Raw genomic sequence first — 26,248 nt, forward strand, 5'->3', positions numbered from 1 at the left:
CCTTCTGCCCGGAGGTGCTCGACCTGGCCTCGCCCCTGCACCACCCTCGCCTCACCCCCATTCCACCCCTTCCCCAAAGTCCCTGCACTGCCTTTTCCCACCTCAGCCCCTTCCCGCCCCCATTCCATCCTCTTTCCCCAAGTCCCCGCCCCGGCCATACCTCTTCTCCGCCTCCTCCCCTAGCGCACCACATCGTCACTCCCCCCATTTCAGGAAAGATGTGGATAAATTGGAGAAAGTCCAGAGAAGAGCAACAAAAAACATGCAAACATGACGCAGGAGGGAAGATTGAAAAAACTGGGTTTGTTTAGTCTGGAGATGAAAAGACTGCGGGGGCGGGGACATGGTAACAGTTTTCAAGTACATGAAAGGTTGTTATAAAGAGGAGGGTGATAAATTGTTCTACTTAACCACTGAGGATAGGACAAGAAGCAATGTGCTTAAATTGCAGCAAGGGAGGTTTAAGTTGGACGTTAAGAAAAACTTCCTAACTGTCAGGGTGGTTAAGCACTGGAATAAATTGTCTAGGGAGGTTGTGGAATCTCCATCTCTGGAGATTTTTAAGAGCAGGTTGGACAAACACCTGTCAGGGATGGTCTACTTTAGATAATACTTAGTCCCGCTTTGAGTGCACGGGACTGGACTAGAAGACCTCTTGAGGTCCCTTCCAGTCCTCCGATTCTATCATTCTGTGTATTTTGTTCGCAGCTATACTGCAAGCTTTGCCACCACATTGTTTGCAACTTCAGTTGGAACATGAGAAGTCAGAGGAAAGACTTAAAAATAAGTTAGAGCAAACTCCGTCCTCCAGTGCAAGTACACAATCCCTGTGGATTTCTTTGGGATCAGCTCCTCTCCAGTGCAGGATTGAGCCCTTTGTCCCAATTACATTTTAATAGGAGAAGCTTGGTAATTACCATGGAATCCCTTAGGGTTTTTTTTCTTCGAGATTTTAATTGATTCATAATGTGACTTGTACAACACTAAACAAGTGAGATACAGATGTAAGGACCCATCTTTATTCTCTCAATCACCCTGCCATGAACAGTCCCACTGATCTCAGTGAAACTACTCCTATGAGTGAAGTTACTTGTTCTGAAGTTTGCGGAATTGTGTCCATAAGCTGCAATTGTGGGAGCACTGTTGCTCAGCCTCTGGAAAAGGTATGAGCAGCTCCATATGTGATAGGTTAGCAATTTTATGTTTAAACATGGAGTCCACATCTTTTGGATGTTGCATGTTAGCTGCAGTTAAGGATCAACTTCTCATAAGAAGCTAGGTCAGTTATATTGAGGCCCAGTCATTTACTGCAGATGGGACCTTCTTCCAGTGTCCAAGTATTGTTTTTATATTGTGCTAAGCAGACCTAATTCCAATAAGTTCCTCTTTTAATAATCCATTTATATTTATTATATTTATAAGGATACCTAGGGATAATTATGCAGGAGTACATTTTTTATAACAGGTTTATCTAAAATGCTAATCTGCAAGTTTTGTATTCCAGAACAGGAAATCTTTCTTCATGATCATTTGTGCTTGATGTGTTTTACTTCGTGTCTTTTATGAAATTTCAAACACGCCTATGACACTAAATGAATGAGAATTTTAAAGAGAGAAGCTTATTCATGCAGTTTTTGTGCCCTCAACATCTAAGTTTTGCAATATTTGTTTATCTTCTTTAACTTGCCAGGTCTTTCTCAAAGAAGGAACGTTGATGAAGCTTTCCAGGAAGGTCATGCAGCCGCGAATGTTTTTTCTGGTAAGATGCCATGTACATTTCTATGTGCCTAATGCCAGAGTAATTGAATAGTGGTAGAAACATTCACACCACAAATATAAATAACTGGCAACTTCAGCTGACTGTTTAAAAAAAAATGTGCATTTTATATGTAGTTTGTGTCACTGTTTTGGCTGTTCAGCGTGGTTTAGCAAGATGATTTGTGTACACTAAAAGATAAACAAAAAATCTCAGTTATAAAATTCTTTCTCCTTGACCAAAATTCAGTCACTGTTTTTAAAAACTTTTTGAGAAAAGAGTCTGAGGTTTTGAAAAGCTGAGACTACTACTCTAGTCCTTTGAATTCTGATAGATTTGAAAATCCAAAATCGGGTGTCCAGAGCATTACAGGTCTGTCGCATCTTATGCGCATTTAACATGCGTTATTTCAGCTTTACATGGTCAGCAAAAACAAAAAAAAAAAGAAAAATAACAATTTAAATACTGTACCTGTAATGCCGGCAATTCCGCCCACCATTGCACTCAATGTAATTTTGACTATACGTGATTTTGGCTTTACACGCTGACTGCAGAATGTAACCCCAGCGTAAGATACGACAGACTTGGACTTGTCACATTTTTAACAAGTTTATAGTGTATCTTTGGATTGGGCGCTGGGCTGGGAGTCAAGGGTCCTAGGTCTATTCGTGGCCTTGCTGCTGACCTGCTCTGTGACCTTGGCTAAGTCACACAATTTCTCTGTGTCTGCTTCCCTGCCCATCCTTTATCTGTCTTGTCTATTTAGATATAAACGCTTTGAGGCAGGATCTGACTCTTACTTTATGTTTGTGTGGTGTCTGGCCCAATGGGGCACCATCTTAACTGGTGCTAGTGTAATATGAATAATATAGTAGCTCCTCAAATTTAGTGAAGTCTTGAGCACTAACTTGGACAAAATGCAGTCCAGAGCCAAGCTTCAGTCCAGAATGCTGTATGAAATACTATGTGCTCTTCACTGTTCGTATTTGTTCAGCATTCATTTGTGATATGAGTAACTAGAGATGTCAGAATTAAGGTTGCCTATGCCTAGGGTAGTGTATGCATTTCCTAACTTTAGTGCTTGACTTTGCAACTTTACTAATGTTCTCTGAATGCAGTTTTTTCTGTGTGTGTAATACAACTTTTATTTGCAAGAAACTGTTCCTTATGGGTTTCAATGGCCTATTCTCTGACACCAGTACTCCCAGTTTGCCCATAAATGTACTTTTCATTGATAAATAGCTTTTTTATTTTGGGAATTTCCTTTCAGCTTTTAAAAAATCTTTGTGCAGAGAATGTGACAAAAATGTTTACATAACTAAAATGTTAATAGACCTTTATTCTTACCTACACTATATACATGAACATTTGTTACAAGTAAATAGAACTCTCTTCTCAGAATCCAAACTAAAGTAATAGCACATAGAGGACACATTTCTAGACTCTAAATTTCTACCCTCAATGCATGTGTATCATTTCTATACAAATTTCATACATTTTCAGTACACTATAGTTGAAACTATCTTTTTTTATTTAATCCTTTAACCATTTGAAAGTGTTTGTTTTGTATTGCAGTTTAATGATGCTCTGTTATATACAACTCCAGTACAGTCTGGCATGTATAAACTCAACAACATGCTTTCATTGGCTGGAATGAAGGTGAGATCTCTTCTATGGCAATTTTTTGTCAAAACGTATCTGAACTCCTTCATGTAATTTTTCTATAGACAAGTATGTTTATTGTTGGAAAGAAATATAAGTTGCTTATATTAAGAGCCATGATAGAAGCATATTCTTTGTTGCATGGTATGTGGACCTTCGGGCCATTAATACTTATCCTTTTAAAAATATATTCATTGTTTGGGGCCAGTTGGAAGAAGAGGAGGAGAATTGTAATGCTATCAAAGGGGAGAAACAGGGAGATTAGTGTTGGCTGGCCTGGGAAGGCTTCCTCAGGCAGTTCTACTATTGCACCTTAATATTAACTGCCTTGGGTCCAGCATTAGGCTTCCCTGAAACAAAGGCTGCCTACTTGTGTATGTATGGCTGCCCCTCCCCTGCCTCATGGCCCTTCTGACTTTTTTGCCCACCCTCAAAAAACACACACCTCTCTGATTGCCTGAGAACTTTCTGGTGGGCCAAATCCTCCACAGCTGGGTTTCTTCAAAGACTGCCAAACCTAGGGGAAAATACAGTAATTAGGAGGAGGGGTACAGTCTCAGGCCTTCATGAAAAGTCCCCAGAGTTGACCCCCCTCTTCTTTTAATTGTACCTTTCCTATAACCCCTCTGGAAAGTGTTGTGTCCGGCCATCTCCCAGCTGGAATATCCTGAGCTGTATCAAGAAACTTCTATTACATACACTGACATAGGCAGACACGGCTGTTGGGGACACGGGTACAGTAGGACAAACCGCCTTCTGCTCCTGCTCAGGAGTTAAGTGTGTGATGCTGCCAGAGAAAAGGGCCAAGTACAGCTGAGGTCCCAGATTCACAGGAGGCAGCATGAGAGACTATTTACAAGACTGCGTTCTGTGTTCTGTGATGTCAGCAAATATCCTGGGGTGGCTACATAAACACTCGACCCATAAAGTCAGTTACACTTGAAACTCGGGATTTCAGAAGTGATAGGCTGGTGCGTGAGCTCCTACTGTTGTGCTATTTCCAGACCAGTTTTTACTCTTTCTGCAAGAGAAAAGTCTATTGGTTTAAGTCACCTGTTGTTACAGGTATCTCCTTGAAGTCATATTGATTCATTTTCAATTAAGAGTTGTTTTCTATGTCCACTGTAGGTTAGAAAACCAACCCAGGAAGCATATCAAAATGAGTTGAACATAGAAAGCGTAGAGCGATCCTTCATACTCTCAGCAAGGTAAATATCCTAAACAAATTATGTATATTAAATAGCACACATTTTTCAAATACAATTCATAAACTATGAAGCTGCATATTGTCTAAGTTTACACTTATTGTTTTGAATTTGTGCAGTGAAGGTTGCTCTCATCTACAGTAGTAAGCACGGAGAATTTGTAGAGGGTTCTTCAAATGAAGACAAACTAGTTTCAATTCCTTCTCCTAATGTTTAAGTTTTGTTTTATTTTAGACGATCACGGAGTTACAGCTAATGAGTTTTTAAGTTCATGTAATGCCACTGCTGTGCAGTTCACCTTGATTTCTAGGGAAAACTTCCCCCAAGTTCAGATTCTGTACCAAAGGAGGTTAGTCTTTGAATTGTCTGGGCAATGACTACCATTTGTATCAGAATTTTGCTCACACCGTTATATTTGTTTAACTGTTCACCAGACTGAAAAGACAGAAAGTATGAGTTTTATTCAAGTCACCTAATACCCTATGAGAATTATTTCTTGCTACCTTTTGAGAGAAAAAATGCTGTTCCTTTTAAATAAAAAACAACATAAGTCTAAAAATGTTCACTTAAGTGGTTTTATTTTAGGCTTTGAAAAGAGAGTTAATTCTGGACTTTTTTCTGCTTCTGCTTCTCTTCCAAAGTTATTGCTAAGTGATGACATTTCCCTGTCACTGCTTTTTAGCATTAACAAGGAGAGACATGAAACCCAGCAATAAAATACTGATGTGATAACGAGGCTTTTGATATAAGTTTGAGGGAGAGGGTCTTCTAGCTGTAGCACAGATGTCATTAGAACAGGAAACAGATTGCATTTTGAAGCTTCAAAATACAAGGTGGCATTAAATTATTGAATCATAAAAAACAGATACAGTGTGGACTTTAGCCAAATCTTTCACATTTTGGCTCCCACATATATGAATCAAGTCAATGGCGTTAGGAAAATATGTTGCTGTTACCAGCAAACTAAATCCTCTCAGGTAGCATTCAGAGTATTCATTGCCACTAAATTATTGTAGAAAAGCTCTTATCTGCCTTTATGAAGCTGTCTTTTCCAAAGGCTTGATTCTCCTATTCTAGCTGTTTAGAGAATTTGAGCCGTGAGTGTTGTACATTCTGTGCGCTGTAACAATACTGATATCAATGAGCAAAGATACATTCCCTCTTCTTTTTGCAAAACAGCAGTAGTGTGGGCTTCGTCATGCTCTGTGACCTTGCATCTATTGAGTTCAGGATGTCTGAACAAAACTGTGTTTAAAACAGAGAGGCACCCAAGTTAACATTGTCTAAGCAGCCAAAGGAAGTAGCACAGTTGTGCCTGAGTAATAGCAGTTATCTATAACTGGGGATTGAAAAGAAGTGTTGTGTATATATTTACATTTATCTCTAATGTAGATATTTTGCATATTGGGTGAAGGACGCATTGTACACAGCATATGACTTGATTCTGCACCTGTTGAAGTCAGTGACAATTTTGCCATTGAATGCTGCAGTCAGTGCAGATTCAGACCTTTGATGCTTGGGTGCCACAATGACTGAGCACTTCACAAATATGTAGGAAGAGCCTTGACACAAATGCAGGATAGGACTATAACATCTCTGCTCTGGCTAATATGATGCTTTATGGAAATGACACTGAATTATCCTTAAAATTATTGGGGTGCCAAATGAACATACCTACATACATATAATTGAATCTTAACAATTGAGATTATAGGTTTGTTTGGTTTCACTGTTCAGGGGAAATTAACATTTCAGAATGATGCGTGGGAATGATACTTTAATTGTAAATGAAGGAAATAACTGAGAGACTCCTCTGCATATATAGCCTGTAGCTTTGGCTAAGGGGTTGTGATTTTTTTCCCATGTAAATGACATTATAAAAATAGATTATAATTTCCCAAGGATGAATGCATAGCACTTATTTCTTATAACTTTTGTGCCCGAAAATTGTTTCTATCAAACTTGGTGAAATATTTTTTTATATGCAAAAAATTTGGTGGAATCAAACTGTTCCCTAGCAGAGAGGTGTTAGCAGTAAAAAAAAAAAAAAAAGAAAAGAAAAAGAAAAAAAAGAAAAAAAAAAAGGGAAAAAAACCTGAACAAACATGCTACTGCTGTAATAGGTGCTAATTGTGGCACACTTTTTGGGCAGCAGCAATTGAGGTCACTGCTTGTTAGGTCCTTAGAAATTTAACACTTAGAAGTGGCCCCACTATCTCTGAATTAAGGCATATTGATACTAGAAATGCTACTTCTGTGTTTCTATAAAACTTCATTTTCTAGTGCTGTCACTTTTGATTCTGTGGGAGCATTCAATTCTCTTCTTTTTAAAAATAAAATAAATCAGTGCTTGTCTATCTTGTTGAAGCTATCTAGACAAGAATTGTGATTTAAACAATAATGATAGAAGCACAAGGCATTTACTAGGTATTAATGACCAGTTGGGAGAAGATGTCCCAAGGTGCAGTTGAAGATTTCTAGCTGTAATTAATCCTCAGGAAATGCCCAATGCCAAAGTCATTATATCTGTTATAAGATGAACAGGGTATGTGAGCTAGGGGGGAAGGTGTAGGGATTTTTTTCAACGACTGATGCAATTTCCATCAGTATGTACAATGGATGTGTAGTGACTCAATCACCTACATACAGACTGTATGTCTCATCTTTCAGTATCATTCATCTGATTATATCTCATTCTCATGGCTTTTGGGTCTCATTTGGCAATTTAATGTTTTTTCCAGTGTGCTCATACTCTGTGTGTTCCAAAACAGGTCACATAAAATTTTTACCAGACTTTTGAGAGACAGGCTTCCCTTCTGCTATTTTTACTGATAGCCATATTTAATATGTTCAGTACACACAACAGAACTGAAGTTTGAAAAGACTGTAAAGGAGAACTTAACATAGCAAAACTTTGCCCATTTTCTAGCGGAGATATAGGTGTAAATAGATATCTTGCAAATCTTATTGGCAGTTTGATCTAATGGCTGTATGAAGGTCTAGACTGCACTCTGGTCTGTACAGAACTCCAGAATTTAGTTTTCGTAAGTTAATAATGAGAACACTGTGGCCCTGCAAACCAGTAGCACATAATTGATTTCAGTGGGACTCCTAAAGTGAATAAATGCTGAATGTTTGCAGGATTAGGGACTGGATTGTGCACTCATGTTAGTTAATGTGCACTATGGATGCTCAGCCAACAACTCTGAAAATTGGGTCACTTACAGTTTAGTTGCTGAAATATAGATTTAGCAGGGTAATTAAAGGCAACGAAATTTTGAAAACTTTAGTCAGAATCTGTGAACCATAGAAGTTGGCTTAGACATGACCATTCCAGAACTAATGCATATTGGCTTTTTCTCACTGGATAAAAAAACAACATAAGTAAATATTTGGATTTGGCAAAATATTCTTCTTCCCAGTGGGAGGGATAGTCAAAGGGTCAATAGTACATAGCTCTGCTCCTGCCTATATCTTGTCTCTTCTTTTTCACAGATTAGACCAGCATTCCACTAATCCTGATTCGGTCGTCTTTTTATCCCCTGTGCATGAGGGCCCCCAAGTTTTCTTCTGTGTTGCCCCTTACATCTGGAATTGTCCTGCCTGAGCCTATATACCACACAACTTCAGTTGCCTCCAAATGCATGCTCTAAATCTACTTCTCTTTAATGCTCTTACTGTACTCCCACATCAACCTAATATAATCTAAACTAATAGTCATTAAAAACAAAAAAGAAATAACGTGATGTGTGCCTGGCAAAAACCACGCCATAGCCAGAGTCAGTTTTTAGACATTTTTAATGTTGACCATACTTCAATGTCTTTGACACCAACAGTTCTGCTACAGAAAGAGATGAATGGTTAGAAGCCATCTCCAGATCAATTGAAGACTATACAAAGAAGAGAATCACATTTAACCCAAGTAAAAGTCTTGAAGAGGTATACCACACCATTCTCTTAGATTTCTTTGGGCATGAATCTATTTTCTACTACATATTAAAACAAAGCACAGCACTTTAGAAAAGAAAATTGGCAAGTACTAATAATAGAACAGAATTTGACATGTATATCTTTCATAGTTTCATTAAAAAAATTCAGATGTGGGTTTTTAAGTAATCCTAAGAATAAGAGAAAAAGGATTAGATATCCATCCATTCTAGTCCTTAAAACAGTGACGCTAGCTAAGATAATGGACGTAAACGAACTGGAATATCTTGGTACTAAACAAGTAGAGTAGTGGTGCCAGTGTGTGTGTGTGTGTGTGTGTGTGTGGGCAAACACTCCCATCCACCCAAGGTTTTTACACTTGCTCCAGGTGACCTAGGCAACGGAGCTGGGGGGTGAGGCATGATCTGATCACTTAAGCAGTAGTCCTGTACTAGATCAATGGAGCAGTCTGGAGCATTGCTGCAACAGTGTGGTCTAAACGCCACTGAAATGTGACCTGGGCATCCCTCGGTACAGCTGGAGAGGTGGCCAAACCAAATGATATTGTGACCTGGTACGCAGGGAGGGAGTCTGCTTCTGTATGGTGGAGTGGAGTGGAGTCCATCTAGAACTCGATTCCTGGTGGCGCACCTTGGGGAGAACCAAGTTCCCTATGACAGGAGGGGGGCGATGTGAACAGGGACCAGAATGGGATCCCTACTGGGGAGGGCGGAGGGAGAAAACACCGGCATTTGCCAGAACTCCCTCCCCTGAAATATCTGAATTGGCAGCACTGAAATAGAGATTTATTAGCACCTGTATGATTCAATGAAATAATTTCAGCATCATCTTTTAGAGTTTAATTATTATAATGTTGCTGGTGAACTAGCAGAGAATCTGTATTTAAGACACTTCTCAGTTACATGAATGGAGAATCCTTAGGAAACCAAATACTTGTATTTAACCTTGATAATTCAGTGGTGAAAAATACATTACTGCTTGTAATTTAATGGAGATCCATCTTCATTTTCGCAGGCAGATCCAGAAAAAGAGGATGAAGATAGTCCTCTTGGATCAAAGGCTCCCATCTGGGTTCCTGATACTAGAGCCACTATGTGTATGATCTGCACTAGTGAATTCACATTGACCTGGAGAAGACATCACTGCAGGGCATGTGGAAAGGTTGGGTGATCTTGTAACTTCCTTCCTTTGCAAGAGTCATTCAAGATTTTTGTTTCCATATGGGAGAATTTCATTGCATTAAAACACATTAGCAATATTGTTGTGTTGAGAGAACATTATACCTTAGGTTAAAATAACATGATTTCTTACTTTAAATATCCTTGTTATTAGACCACTTCTCTAGTTAAACCTATCCAGTGCTTGTCATATTTTACATTTCAGGAGAAAAAAATGACATGTCCTTCACTCCTTCAGTAGCACAGTGCATACCAAGAAAATTAACTTAAATATTCAAAGTATCTTTTTCACTGGCTGTGAGTTAAGGTTGAACCCATTTTGAGAGACTTCCAAACAACGCATACCCGTGAAACTATGGAAAAAGAGATTGTATATTTTATTGCTGTCTTGACATAGTCACATTTCACATCTTACTTTTTAGTCAAATGGGAATTCAGTATTCAGTGTAGTTGAAACACATCAATTTTTCCATAACACAGACAAGAGGATAATACAACTAGATAGATATTCTGATCATCTTAAAATACAAGTTTTAAAAAACTGAGCATGTTTCTTAATAAACTTGTAGATGAGATTTGACAATACAATAACAATTTGCTAATTTACACTTTGCTAGTCCATAAATTTGATATTTCTCACTAATCCAGTACTCACCCACCATTCTCAGATTTTTATTTTATTGTTGTTCAAAATTATTCTGTACAAAATCAGAAAATGATATAACTATTTTATATTGTCAGTCACGTAAAATCAGTTCTGGAAAGAGTATTTTGTGTGGAACACCCCTGTGAATTAGCATGCATGTCCCGCCAAACCCTCACATTGTAAAATTGTTACTTGTTTGGGGCTCAACAGCACGGGTTTAATGAAATTCAAATATATGTTTTTAAGGGATTAGTGTGTGTGTGGTTGTGCATGCTATATAATAACGTTTTACATGTTTTCAGATTGTCTGCCAGGCATGTTCCACAAATAAACATGGCTTAGACTATATGAAAAACCAACCAGCAAGAGTGTGTGATCATTGCTTCAAAGAACTACAGAAACAAGGTAGAGGGAAAACTTTTTTTTTTCAATCGGTCTTTCTCTGTCTTGTAATTATATAGCCCCCATTTCCATAGTATCTGAGCACCTCACAATCTTTACTGCATTTATCCTCCCAGCACCCCTGTGAGGTTGGGTACTAGTAACCTGTTTTACAGATAGGGGAACTGAGGCACAGAGACACCAAATGACTTGCCCAAGGTCACACAAGAAGTCTGTGGCAGAGCAGGGAACTGAATGCCGGGCTGGCACCTAACCACTGGCCCATCCTTCCTCTTGGACCCAGAGACCAGTGTTGTTATTTGCAGTATTATTATGTGATTTCAAGGTGACTTTTCCAGGGCTCTTGTTGTAAAGCAGAGGGTGCTCAGGAGCTTTGCCCAGGCCACCTGCAGTTTCCACGTTCAGCTGCTAGTGGATGCTGTGCTGCAGGTAGCTGCAGCAGTTGTCTAGTATACTGGGGCACTCGTTGCATCCTGAGCTATGTCACAGTCACAGAGCAGGTGCAGCAGAACAGAGCTTCCTGTCACGCTGACCAGTATTGTCTCATTGTTTCCTTATACTCCTCCATCTGTCTACCTATATCCATCTGTATTGTTTTGCCTTATACTTAGATTGTAATCTCTTTGGAGCAGGGAGTTTTTTTGTTCTGCACCTAGCACAATGGGGTCCAGGTCTATGATTAGGACTCCTAGGCGCTAGAGTAACATACATAATCCATACTAATAATAATCACCACCCTCAGCCACAAGCAGGAAGGAGGAGTTAACGGAGGTAGGCCCATGGGACAGCCCTCTTACCTGATGGCTGGCCACAGGGAGCCACTAGTGATGCCTGCCAGGGGAATAGAGGGGAAGAGTGTGGGAGGCTGTAGGACCTTGCTGAGGAGATTGGGGGAGGGGGCCTGAATTGGGGAGAGAAAGCGTGCTCAGGGAGTTGGGGTCTGCAGGACCTTGCTGGGTGGGAGCGGAGAGCAGCAGGAGCCCCTGCCATTGGGTTTTTGGGTACTGAGGAGGAGTCAGGAAGCAGATGCAGAGGGGAATGAGGCCTGCATTTTGTGTCGGGGAATATGTTGTGTGTAGTTAAGGTTGAGTTTTCACCTTGTAATTGTCTTGTACACATGGGGAGGGGCTGGGGGAGTTCAAAAACAGGATTTATACTTTTTTATATCTCATGATTTTGGGGGCTTTGACTCATGATATTGTAACTTACGGAACTGCAATACTGAGAGGCAAAATTCCTGTTGTTTAATATGGTTAGGAAATACAATATCATATGCAGTGTTTCAGAGATTAACTGTTTTGTTTTTTTTTAAATTACCTTACACCAAACAGAAATTACACTGGTGTTTTAAAACTTTTTGTAAGGAACACTATGTATATGTTAGTCGTCTGCAATGTAAAAGCACAGTGCATGTTATATACATTTTAGATAACCACTTCACTCCTAAGAGTGGATCCCCAGTGAACCATAAATCTCCATCCAGTGCCTTGTCTACAGTGTTACATAGTATTCCATCTGGGAGAAAACAGAAAAAAATTCCTGCTGCTCTCAAAGAAGTAAGTGTTTCCCTTAAACTTACCTCTCATCAGTGTTAAATCATCCATGTTTAATAACAATATAAAATAAAAAAAACTTTCTTTTTCAGACACTGCATTTAAAGGAAAGGGGAATTTTTCTGGTGGCACAATGGCCATGTGTAAGCGTACAGCGCTGCAGCTGTACTGATCCAGCTGCACTGTGTCTGGTGAAGACATGAGCGGCAGAAGCTATGTTGGCAGGAGAAACTATCCTGCCAACATAGCGCTGCGCACACGAGCACTTATGTCAGTGTAACTTATGTCACTCAAGGCGAGAGAGAGTCTCATCACTGAGCGACATAGGTTATGCTAACATAGGCTGTAGTGTAGACCACTAGAATTAGTGTTCCCTCTAATTTTTTACATCCATGTGCGGAATGAATTTTGTTATGTGCACCAATATGGAAGTGATGTGGGAGGGGACGGAGCCAAGATTCCACCCATTCCCCACCAACCTGCACTGAGGGTGGGATGGTATGGGAGTAAGCATACACCCTATTAATTGTATGTGAATGGACTCGAAGTCCAGGTAGCTCACATAGGAGTGTTCTGACTTCCTCTTATTCTGTTGCACAGGCCTGTATCTAACCTCCAGTGATTACAGAAGTCTTCCTTTCAGCCCCCACGGAGGGGCATCATCCATATAATTTTTGTAGCCGTAATGAATATTCTGTGGAGTTGAGTAAGTTAGCAGCGGTATCGTAGGATCAGAATGGAGGCTGGGTCTCTGCAAGTGCAGCATACAGAAGGGCAGCATACGGAAGATGCAATGGGGAGGGAATGTGAAAAGCTCGAGTATATTTATTAAAATGATGTACTATGGAAAAATGCTACATAAGAGCTAGGTGGTGGCATTGTTTCTTATTATGGATATGCTAACAATGGGTAGGACAGCCTTGTTCTTTATCAATAGAACTGTGATAGAAATATATATGGTTCACCCTGACTCTCTTCACTTAGCTACTAGTACTGGCTTTTTGGTATTTTAAACATTTCTACCATGATGCTGTAAACTACAAGAACAAAACTTCATTTTGGTAATGGTTGACGGCAGTATGCAAATTCTTTGCTCTTATGAGGTCAACCAAAAGGCAAAATTGTTTTCTAAAAATAAAAGCAGTCCTGCACCACTGGCAAGCAGCAGCATGAGTTTTACATATGTAAATTAACTGCATCTGCCAATGGCAGGGATCATTTAGAATCCCAGAGGTGTGTGCATGTTGTTTTATGTATTGGCTCTCATGTAGGCCTCATGGGACATGCAAGCACAAGAAGATTTGGTGGATTACATCTAATAATGTGATTTTATTTTCAGTTTTTCTTAGGGGCTCAAATTGACATCAGGGAGTCACTGCATTCATGTTGTTAAAAGCTTTATTCATTGACGTTAGCTTCACAAGATACTCAGCTTGTTTTCTGAGAGTGTCTCAAGGTGGCAGTCATGCATTCCAACAGAGATCAGTGAAACACAAACGACACAGAATATATTAATTGGCATCTAAAAAGGCTGCCTAAATTCCACTAAAACTCTTAGTGTTCTGTGCAATATCTTGTGTTTGAAGGATGCCAAAAATTTGGTCATACCACCTCCCAATCTTCCAAGGGTGAGAATCCCTCTCACAGCCTTGGATTTCCCCTCCTAAGGAGTGAGTGTATATGACCTGGAAAGCAGCACCATATGATACACAAAATCAAATTCACACTGGCAGCATCATCATTTTAAAACTGAGGAAAATATAATAGACTCCTGGGTAGCAATGACTGACCTAGGAACAGTTACTGTATTCCTTATGCACCCAAAATTGCCTTTGGATGCAAACGAAGTTTTTGGTGCACAAGAAATGGGCTCTTAATTTTTTTAATACCACTGCACCTCTCAGAGAAACTGAGGTGAAAATATTTTTAAAAGGTCACTCTTATGAGGGAGAATCTTTTTCTGTCCCTTAGGAGAGAGCAAAAGAGTGTAATGCATTTCATGCTGTAAAAACCAAGCTACCATTGCAAGGGCTGGAAGGAATTTCCCTGCTGAAACATAAAATGTAGTTAATCTAATTTATTACAGTTTGAAATATATATGTATTGCTTTTCCTGATATGGGAAGCCTTTTTAGCACTCCCTGCAGCTTTGAGTTGCTCACATTTTGATGTATGCCTTTGCAAGAATCTTGTAAGAAGTTTTACACAACTTTCAGTGTATTATCTGTCACTCTGCTGTGTCAACATTCCACATGAGGCTTGGCAGAGACAGCTAGGGCCCTCCTTAGCGGCTGTTAATTTTTCTTTAGACATGTTCCTTTCTAGAAAATGTCACTGAAAGTACTACTCAGAACTTGAATGCTGTGTGAATGCTGTAAATATTTGAACAGGTAATGTAACATTCATCCAAAAAAAATCTGTTACTTGCAAAGATAATTGTTCAAATTGAGAACATAGTTTAAAATTGAACCACTTCGCAACCTGTTTTCTAGACAGGTATGTTGAATAGTAGATCCACAGTCTAATGTCAGGCTGTTTTATGGTGGAAATATGAACATGCTATTTAATAAGAAATATTGTAAGAATGTAACTTCTCCAGGTTTTTCATTTTTCAGTTTTATCAGTTGATAAGAAGATTAATTTCTGTTGTTATAGCCCCATGTTCAGAACCACTTGGTAACATGTCCCTGTGTTTTATTGGCTTTCTTCCTATTGAGTTCTAATTATCCACTCCTGCGTGTCCAAATGTATTGGGTATTGTCTGAATGAATTGTTGATTGGGATTTGGCTGTATCAGGAAATCTTAGAGTTTGGGAAAGACAACAGCTTGAGAAGCATGTTGAAATACTTTGTGGCAAATTTTTTGCTGGTGTAAACAGGTGCAGTTCATTTGGCCCAGTATGTGTCTTAATACCTCAGGGGCTGACCAGTGGATTCCACCTTTGCATGTGAGCCATGGTGGTATTGTGGCTGCATTCTATTATTTTATATGCCTTATTAGGCACCCAGTAGGATTTAGTATTAGTATCATGGGCAGGCTGACTGCACACTGATGGAAGTAACATGATGCCTTGGACCGTCTACTTATCATTACTAGGTGAGCACTAATAGGTACCACAGTTGCACTGGCATAATGTGATGGTGTGCTTTTCCTATTTTCTCGAAATCCTAATTTGTGCTGCATAAGTGTCCTGTTCCTCAAGGTGCCCTATTAAAAAATGAAGGGGCCACTTGTGAAATAAGCTGCTGTCCATAGGGGTGAGGAGGGCCAAAGTGGTGTTCTGTGGGATAATGACCATTGTTATTGCAGTGAACAACAATTCTTTGTTGCAGTATATGAAAAAAAATCTGTTGCACATCTGGGATTTCTTATAGATCTTAGGTAACTCAGAACTAAAATGAAAATCTCTGGAGACCATGTGCATGTGTGTAAAAAGCAACAGGAACTAATATCTTTTATATGAACCTATAAGATGGAAAAGTGGAATTTTGCAGGTGACCTATATAAGGACTGTCAAGGCAGTTTTATTAACCACCACTAGGTGGGACACAATTATATCTGTTACCTACCCCAAGACTCCTCAGTTGCTCAATCCTAATGTCTGGAGGGGAAAATGTCTGATTCACAATCTTTAGTTTTGTATATTTCATTATCTAAAGTAAGCGAAAAGCATAAAATAAAATGCATGCAAACAAATCAGATTAAAAGAGAGTGGGTTAAGGTTATATCATAGAATCAGTCTAAGGTTGATTAAATCACATTAAATAACAGTTGTTAATGAACTTTATGTAATGATTTGGAGTTCTTAAGGCAGCAGTCTTGTTTAGCTATCAGCCCCCAAAATAATACGGCATTATCAATCTTGGCTCTGAATGATATATTTATACTCCACCTGAATGGCTGATACAGAGGTTCAAATTACTCCCAGGTTTAAGTCAATGTTGAGACTATAGCTCTGATGCCAATTAATGCAGTTTGCCCAAATTATAGATGATTTGGAAACAATCTCTCTTCCCCCTTTCTCCAAACTGAGTTATATGAAGCAGTACAAATCAAGATGTGACAGATTGTTGCATTTAACTAGCTAACCAGAGTATAGGTGAAAACAATTTCAGGATTTAAGCATACAACTCCTGATGCATAAGACGTGTGTGTGATATTTTAGAAAGTGAGGTTATTTAACCTTGGGTTATTCTAGGTATTTGAGAAACTATTCTATAGGCACCATTCTTATCGAAATTCCATGTGTTTTAGCCATATATGCTCTTGCATGTGCACACGCACGCTCACAACTAGTCATCTGCTGGAGTTACCAAACAAGTGCAAGAATACTAAGGTGGAAGGGTCTCTCAACTAACAGGAATGGATGGGGACAAACCAAAAAGGTTAATATTTACGTAAATGGTGGTTGTGACTCTGATTATATCATTGAGGCTCAGGAAGGTAGTACATGGTTGAAAGGATTAGTAGTCAGTGGTTTTCTTGGCTCTCTCATTTAATATCGATGTACTGGCTAGCAGGTTATCATAGAACAGGGGTAGGCAACCTATGGCATGTGTGCCAAAGGCGGCACGCGAGCTGATTTTCACTGCCCAGGTCCTGGCTACTGGTCTGGGGAGCTCTGCATTTTAATTTAATTTTAAATGAAGCTTCTTAAACTTTTTAAAAACCTTATTTACTTTACATATAACAATAGTTTCATTATATATTATAGACTTATAGAAAGAGACCTTCTAAAAATGTTAAAATGTATTACTGGCACGCAAAACCTTAAATTAGAGTTAATAAATTAAGACTTGGCACACTGCTTCTTAAAGGTTGCCGACCTCATCATAGAATCATGTAATATGAGGGTTGGAAGGGACCCTCAGGAGGTCATCTAGTCCAACCCCCTGCTCAAAGCAGGACTACTCCCCAGACAGATTTTTACCCCAGTTCCCTAAATGGTCACCTGAAGGATTGAACTCACAACCCTGGGTTTAGCAGGCCAATGCTCAAACCACTGAGCTATCCCTCCCCCAAAGCAAGTAGAGGGGACTTGCTTGTAGATGTCAAATATTTGATGGTACTGGACTCTTACCCCATCGCAGCCAGCCTGGAGGGTGGAGGGAAGTATAACCCTCTTTGTCAAGCAGGATGGCATTGCATAGCCTGCAGCCATGACCAGCAGCAATGGATTCTCCTTTGCTTTTAGTTTCATAAAGTGGTGGCTGATTCATCTCTCTCAGATCTCATCAGTAGTCCCTTGGCAAATCAGAATGGGGCACTTCCCTTCTGGCATCACTTACTGGGGATGGATTAGACCACTTTTATGCAAAGAAAGAAACTCTCATTCCAATAATTTCAGGCTCAAAGTCCAAAATATATAACCAAACAGTCTGCAGGTCCGAATATTTTAAGACAATTGAGGTCTTGGGTCAGTCCGCTGACATTATCTCAACCATCTTACAAAAGTCCAAACTCTGTAAAATAATTTTTTTTAAATTGCAAAGCTGGCAATAAATTTTGACTGAAATAATAGGAAAACAGCAATTAGTCATCTGTGCGCATAAAAGAAAGTTCCTTTCTTCAGCTGTTCCTGTTTTAAAGAGAGTTGCTTTAATTTCTCTTTTATAATTTGACACTCAGCAGTTAATCATTGAACAGCACTTTTGATGCAGTTTGGGTGAAAGGCTTAACTGTGATAGAGTGGAAAGTATCTGCCTCAAAATCATAGGTTGTTTTTTTCCCCCTAGCTTTTCAGAGAGGCCTGTACCTGCCTCACACCTAATAGCTTAGGGATTGACCAATACAGATGTATTCCTGGAGATATTACTTTTTGGGTGCTGGTGATAAAACAGTGGTTTAATTTGTTCTTACAATTCTGATAACTCTTTCACAAGTAAGCTCTAATTTTTTAAATTTTGCTTTCTCCAAGTATAGGGTGACCAGATGTCCTGTTTTTAAAGTGACAGTCCAGTTTTTTGGGACTTTTTCTTATATAGGAGCCTATTACTCCCTAACCCCACCCTGTTTTTTCACAGTTGCTATCCAAGTACGAATTGTAAATTTGGGATCATTTTCACTGATCTTTATAGTATATCTTCCTCTTTAAACATTCAGAAAAATGTTGAAATCATATACTTTTTTGTTTTCATGATACTTTATGGAAATATGCTCTACCTGCTTACCAATTATTTTTTTTAAAAGGCCTAGATGTTGAAGCAAATCAAGCTCTTCAATTATAGCAGTCTTCACATCTGGTAAACTTGGTTCCAGAGATTTCCCAGGCCTCAGAGGAAAATGTGCAGTTGTTATCCTTGAAGGCTATACAGCATAGCCTAAAATGTTAATCTGTTAACGGCTGAATCGTATTCATGGCATATTTGAACTATACTCCTGTACTGCCAAAAGACACAATCTACATCTCAGCAATTGCACCAGCCGGTTCTCTTGATATAGTACCTAAAAAAAACCCCAAAACATAGGATGGAGTGCTGAGCATACTTGGTTTCCTTTGACTTGTTTATGCTGTACTTATTTTCATGGTCTTTGCTGAATAAAAACCTGTATCAGTTTCTTTTCAGGAGAAATTATGTAGAGGGCTAGGTGCTTATATAGAGGTTTAGGTGCCCCTAGTAGTATTTAGGTTTGTAGGAGTATCTTAGAAATATCAACAAAGAGCTGTGCGCTGAAAAAGCCAGGTATCCACACACATCCTCCATTTGTTTTTATTTCAGGTTTCGGCAAATACAGAAGACTCCTCAATGAGTGGCTATTTATATAGATCAAAGGGCAGCAAAAAACCACGGAAACACCTGTGGTTTGTCATAAAAAATAAGGTGCTATATACATATGCTGCTAGTGAGGTAAGGAAGCATGGATTTTTTTTTACATATTTGAAAGTAGTGCTCAGTGATGAGACCCATAAATTAGTCCATCTCACTGCAGTGTAGCACTTTGAGTCTTCCCTGAAAGAGGTGGAAAAATCTGTAAGGTGTTAAACTGTTATGATGCCCCTTTCTGAAAGGGAAACTAAGTGAGTCACAGTAATGACCTTTACAGCCTTCTGGCTAAGAAAGGTGAAAACATTATCTAGTATCTGTTCCTATCAGTTTATTATCTGTTTTGATGCATCAGTTTGGAATAATGGCAGATGCCAACAGCATGCAAGCACATTGCAGCATCTCAGCTTGTTGCTTCCATTTGATATACTTGTGGATGTTTTTTGGAGAGAGGGCAGACTTGAATGCACCTGGCTTCTGAACCTGCCTCCTCCACTCTGCAACAGTCTCCTAATGCCTGGTGCTCCAGCTAGAAAAGAGGAAATGTGACAACACTTACGCCATTTCCATTTTGCTCAGCAAAATGTTTTAATCTTATTGAAGTATGGATGTGAGCTCCATAAATCTCAGCCCAGACTAAGGAAGATGGAGGTTTATCAAGTACACCTCTACCTCGATATAACGCGATCCTCGGGAGCCAAAAAATCTCACTGCCTTATAGATGAGACCACGTTATAGCTGGGTAGAGGAATATAACCCACGTTATATCGGGTTTGGTGCGGTATGGCGTACTGGACTGACTTCCCCGGTGGGGATTTAAAGGGCCCGGTGCTCCAGTTGCTGTGGGGAGCCCCAGGCCCTTTAAATCACCGCTGGAGCTCTGGCAGCGGGGCTCGGGCGGTGATTTAAAGGGCCCGGGGCTCCACATGAATTCGGATATAACACGGTAAAGCAGCAGCGCTTGGTTGGCGCTTTAAAGGGCCCGGGGCTCCCCGCTGCTTTACTGCGTTATATCCAAAATCATGTTATATCGGGTCGCATTCTATCGGGGTAAAGGTGTATCTGTCGTATATAGTACCACTTTACAATATTGTCCAAATGCCTTGCTGAAAAGCAGGTGTTCTTGTTTTTTTAAACCTTCTGTAATTATTTATAAGTCAGTTATGGTGCAAAATACCGAAAGCACAGTTGCCACCCATCACAGTTACCAGGCAAATTGCACCTCTGACCCCTCCTGGTCTCATTAAGAGCACCTCTTCCCAGGTGTCAGGCTGCTAGCTGTCACCTGGTTCTGGATAGAATCACGCAATTCTCACACTCAGGCCAGGTCCTGGGTTGCAGTTTCCTGGTTCCAATTGTAATTTGCCTCAGCAGATCTGATTTACGCCCAGACTCTGCAATCCTATTTTCTGTGCGGCAATGAAAGTGGTAATCAGTGACCAAACAGCCTCCTTAAAGCAAAGTATCCTTTATTTGGAACAAAGCATTTCAGAGAAATCAGATCTTAAAAACAATAAAACAGGCTGTCTAGCTTACCTCGTTTAACCATCTTCCACGAGGAGATCCTGGTAGGACCAACTCCCTGTAGACTCTTGCACAGAGCCTCTCTCCGTCAGCTTGTCTCCCTGTTGGAAGTTACTGACATTCTCTGCAGAGCCCCTTATTTCAGACATAAGGAAATAAGATTCTTCAGAAAGGTCATATCCAAATGGTAACTTTGAATTTTATAATCTAGTCCTTCCTTCCTCAAGAGTGGTTTAGTGTTCTCGAATGTAGATATTCTTGTATCCAAATCTAGGAATTTAGGAATTGCTATACAGAGTCAGAAATCCGTCTAGTCCAGTATCCTGTCTCTGGCAGTGGCTAGCACCATATGCTTCAGACAAAGGTGTAAGAACCCCATATTAGACCGATGGGGGATGAGACCCACCTTCCACTCCAAACTCTTATACTAGGTCTTGCCCAAATCTCTCAATAGTTAGAGATTGGTGTGGAGGCATAATATCTAGGGCTGTCGCGCAATTAAAAAAATTAATTGCGTAGTTAATCAATAACACTGCTCTACAGCCAAAATGCTTCTGAAATAAATGTAGTCCAACTTTACTAATTCTGGGTCACTGAGAACGAAAATGATGCTTAAAATTGTTGATTGGCTCTAGTTTTCAAAATATGCTATTGGGTCAGTATATACGACCCTTGACTTGGGAATGGCGGAGGAGAAGTGAGTTATAAAGGGAAGGGATCTCAATTTAAACCAGAAATGACTAAAATACATCTTTGACTGGATCTACGAATAAATCTATGACTGGGTTTGGACAGTACTTGCTTTTTAGGCAAAACAATGAGTGATGCAATCTGAAGCTGGTATTGCATCATACATGATATGAATTGCATCATGTTATTCCTAGAAGTCATGGACGATGCAATCCTAACGAAGCTTACATCACTCTGCTGAACAAATTGCCCTATATCAGCTCTAGAAATCATACAGTGTCGTGCTCTCTTATTTGTCAGTGTTTGATTTTGCAAAGGGACACATTTCTGTTTAGCCAAAGTGAGCAGAGATGCCTCATACTTGTGTGAACACTGCAGATAACTTCTGCTATGTTTGTGGTGAAGTGACTTTTGCATCACAAAAGCGCAGTATAACCACTATGGTTAAGAAAGCCTATCACCTTTATTTTGGCTGCAAAATTGGAGATCAGGACAAGAGGTGGGCCCCACACATATGCCGCAATACTTGTGCTACAAATCTTCACCAGTGGTTGAACAGGAAAAGGAAATCTGTGCCTTTTGCAGCGCCAATGATTTGGAGAGAGCCAACAGATCATACCAGCAATTGTTACTTCTGCATGGTGCCTCCAGTTGGGAAAGGTGTGTCAAAGAAGAAAAAGTGGACTGTGCATTATCCAAACATTCCATCAGCTATACGCGCAGTAGCCCACGGAGAAGGACTGCCGGTTCCTGATGCAACAGAATCATTCTCACTTCAGTCAGACGAGGAAGGAGGATGAAACTTCTGGTCCTGAACCATCAATGTCACAGGACCCACATTTTCTCCCATCCTCCTCCTCTGAACCACACCTCATAACACAAGGTGAACTGAATGACCTTGTCAGGGATTTGGAACTACCCAAGAGTAAGGCAGAGCTGTTGGGCTCCAGACTACAGCAGTGGAATCTCTTGGCAAGCTATCAGGGCAAATGGAGCCCATCAATGCTTGCAGACTATTGCTGGACAGTGACAAGAGATGCTCCATTTAATGAATACAAGAGACAAGCCAAGAAGCGCCAAGTAGACACTGAATAGGACTAAACTATGTACATAATAGTTTTTTGCCTTTTGTTTCATAATAAATTTTATTTATATAACCCTTTTGCTGATTTTTAAAGTGTTACATAAACAGGACAGGTGAAATATTATCATGTAAAGCAACCATAAACACATGAAAAGACCTAGGTTTACAATTTATGATTAAAACTCTACTATCTACACAATATACATAGACATAAAATGTAAAAACTTAAATATCTTAGAAACAGTAGCCAATCGGTTGTTTTAATTGTCATATTTGAATTCAGCACATCAAAATACATAATAAATATCACATTTTATCTCTGAAGCAGACGACTTCTCAAAAATTGTAGACCAGTGTTATTTTTGCAGATACAGACTAACACGGCTACTCTCTGAAATCTAATCTCTTTGTGAATCTTAAATTCTTGACCTCAAAAACATCCTGTGACAATGAAATTTATACTGTGTTCTGTAAAAAGGTGTTTACTTTTATCAGTTTTGAATTTGCTCCCTTCTAATTTCATTGAATGTCCCCCTCTTCTTGCATAATGAGTCCGGGCGCTCCCATCTACCTTCATTAGGCCATTCATTATTTTATATACTTTCGTCATGTCGCTTCTGAAAAGTCTTTTTTCTAGATTTACTTTGATAGATTAAAATGTCACATTCTTTTGTCTTAGCAACCATCAATTGGGGAGTTCTCCAGATGTTTGTCAGTGTCTAGGTACCCTTCTTCCTCTGTGATCTCACTTGCATGTAGTGTAGGAGCTTACTTGTTGGCAATGTAGTTCAATGCAACTTTAGAATAGATTTTTCATGACAAACAACAAAAAATAAACTGCTCTATAAGAGTTATTAAATTAGAGCGAGTACCAAAGAGGAGGGTGGAGTTGAGCAGTATGGAGAAGGGGAAAAGGATACATTTAAGCCAAGATTTGAAATGAAACAAAGAGACGCAAGAAGGGTGTTCCATTCCAGATAGTGTTAAATATAGTGGTGAGACTGTACAGGACAAAGAGGTCAGTGCTAGACGACTAGAAAGTGACAAGGAATTAGAGAGAAACCAAATGTCTGAGGTTTGCTGTCTCTTCTTCATTCAATCATGTATGAGGAAATGACAAGAAACACAGTTTTGTGTAATACGAACTGTAAATTATTATAAACTTAAAATAACTGGATACAATAGTGTGGTCCTTAAAGATTCATAAAATACCACATTAGGACTTCAATATTATAAGATCTAATTTTGTGCTTGTGGTATTACATTAGGATGTTGCAGCACTGGAGAGTCAGCCTTTACTGGGTTTCACAGTCTCTGAAGTAAAGGATGAAAATTCAGAGTCCAAAGTATTCCATTTACTGCACAAAAACACTTTATTTTACATATTCAAAGCCGATGATCCTCATTCAGCTCAAAAGTAAGTAAACATTTGGATTCAGTCCTGTCTGTCACTTTTTTCTCATGGAATGTTTCAGATGTCATTAATGTTCACACCGTAAGTGCTCATATGAAAAAGCTTACTTACAATGTGCAACTTGTTTTTTAAAAATGCTTGGTTAAACATCAAAAATCTCTAAGGATTGCAATAATGTTGTAATTTCAGTTGTTACATTTAAATGGAGATTTACAGTCAGATCCTTGTCAAACAGCAATCAAAAGTGAGTGGAGTCAGTCATCTTTCACTCAAAAGCCTTCAAAAAGACAAAACAGGAGTACTTGTGGCACCTTAGAGACTAACAAATGTATTTCAGCATAAGCTTTCGTGGGCTACAGCTCACTTCTTTGGATGCATAGAATGGAACACACAAACAGGAGGTATTTATACATACAGAGAACATGAAAAGGTGGAAGTACGCATACCAACTGTAAGAGGCCAATCAATTGAGATAAGCTACCAGCAGCAGGAGAAAAAAACCTTTTGAAGTGATAATTGAGATGATCCATAGAAGGTGTGAGGAGAACTTAACATGGGGAAATAGATTCAATTTGTGTAATGACCCAACCATTCCCAGTCTCTGTTTAAACCCAAGTTAATTGTATCTAATTTGCATATTAATTCAAGTTCAGCAGTCTCTCTTTGGAGTCTGTTTTTGAAGGTTTTTTTGTTGCAAAATTGCCACCTTCAAGTCTGTCACTGAGTGGTTAGAGAGGTAGAAGTGTTCTCCCACTGGTTTTTGAATGTTATGATTCATGATGTCAGATTTGTATCTATTTATTCTTTTGCGTAAAGACTGTCCGGTTTGGCCAATGTACATGGCAGAGGGCTGTCGCCCACAAAAGCTTATGCTGAAATAAATTTGTTAGTCTCTAAGCTGCCACAAGTACTCCTGTTCTTTTTGCGGATACAGACTAACACGGCTGCTACTCTGAAACCTTTCAGAAAGACAAGCACACTACATGTTGGGCTGAGAAGTGAGGATAAGAGGAAAGGAAAGTGTAATCTTTATGGAAGAACTCCTTTCTAGTCATGTACCACCATAGTTCCAAAGGATTAAAATAGGAGGCATTTTGTGCTGTTCTAATTTAATTCCTTCATCTCTAAATCTGCTTAAAATAAAGTTCAATGATAACATGCATTAATTCAGGAAATTATTAACAGTAAACTGGGTCTATATCTTAATTATTTCTTTTCTTCCCAGCTAGATTTATAGGTCCTATAGATATTTGCATGGCAAATTAAGTTTTATTAGTATACGCTTTCATTTTAGATGCAGAATGATTTACCTGTATTCACTGGAATTATGTAGAGACTTGTTTGTGGTCCTTATTTGATTGTTTTAGGATTTACCGCAAGCAGCAAAATTAGAGGTGACTATGCATATACATCTAGTGTATCTTGCTAATAGATGTTGCTGGTTGCTTTGTCTGGTTTCACAACAATTTCCCAGAATTAATTTTACTTGTAACAGAGTAGCCATTATAGAACTAAATATTCTGATAGAATGTTTTAAGCATGCAGTTAAGCCTGAAGTTGTTTGTAAATGCTATAAATAGGAATATTTCAAAAATGTAATGTAAATATCCAGAGCAATTAACTAACTGAGCACGTGCATAATATGTTTTTCAAAAATCTGGGAATGTTTTCTTCCTTGCAAATGCAATTTGATCAGTCCCTCCTTGTTAGTTAACACAGATGTCATTTTATATTTGCACTATGCCCTTATTTTTACATATAAACAATTTATAACTACTTTCTTTCCAATTTAGACAAGGCTTTTGTAACCGGAGGGAAAACTAGTAACCAGCAATAGTCTGTTTTTACTGATGCTGAGATCCTAGTATTAATTACCTTACAAAGCTAGTTTTCCCCAAATATTTAATATCCCATAGAGATTTGTCTGTCAAAACCAAACCTGTGGAATAAGTGCTCCTCTGACAGTATTAAAAAGTAACCTTTTTGCTTGTGTTCCCCATTTAATGCCCACTCTTATTTTGTTCTTCTTAACCTCTAATGAAGAAACATCTAACATTGGTATTTGTATAACACATTACACAGCTTCTTTTCATTCACTTCACAAATAACATGAGGTTCATTAATTTTAGTAACTATTTTTTATAAAGTTGTAATATAAGGCTTATTCTAACTGTCCAAGGTATTTATTAATTTGGTGTGATTTATTCTGAATTGCATAGGTCATCTTTTTTTGAATATATTGTTAAATTGCAGAGAATATGTAAAAAGCAATTCAGATGATATATGGAAAGAAACCAAAAAAGCTTATATATCTGTGCGGCAACTGACAAAACTACAGTTTTGTTTGTCTTGAGAAAAGATTGACTTGCCAAGACTGACAAACAATATCTCTTCTAGTTTAGGACTATCTAAAAACTAAGCT

The 26,248-nt window shown here is 39.0% G+C and overlaps 1 protein-coding gene across 1 annotated transcript in view; it reads left to right on the plus strand.

Moving 5' to 3' along the window:
- Positions 1-26,248, plus strand: part of FGD6 (FYVE, RhoGEF and PH domain containing 6) — a 106,218-nt gene that overhangs the window by 75,696 nt on the left and 4,274 nt on the right. The window contains exons 12-20 of the mRNA XM_030548524.1: positions 1,691-1,759; positions 3,332-3,415; positions 4,547-4,626; positions 8,460-8,562; positions 9,586-9,732; positions 10,698-10,800; positions 12,226-12,353; positions 19,070-19,198; positions 23,681-23,829. Of these exons, the coding sequence (XP_030404384.1) occupies positions 1,691-1,759; positions 3,332-3,415; positions 4,547-4,626; positions 8,460-8,562; positions 9,586-9,732; positions 10,698-10,800; positions 12,226-12,353; positions 19,070-19,198; positions 23,681-23,829 (992 nt within the window). The remainder of the gene's footprint in view (positions 1-1,690; positions 1,760-3,331; positions 3,416-4,546; positions 4,627-8,459; positions 8,563-9,585; positions 9,733-10,697; positions 10,801-12,225; positions 12,354-19,069; positions 19,199-23,680; positions 23,830-26,248) is intronic.

This window comes from Gopherus evgoodei, chromosome 1 (genome assembly GCF_007399415.2).
Source record: "Gopherus evgoodei ecotype Sinaloan lineage chromosome 1, rGopEvg1_v1.p, whole genome shotgun sequence".
NCBI lineage: Eukaryota > Metazoa > Chordata > Testudines > Testudinidae > Gopherus > Gopherus evgoodei.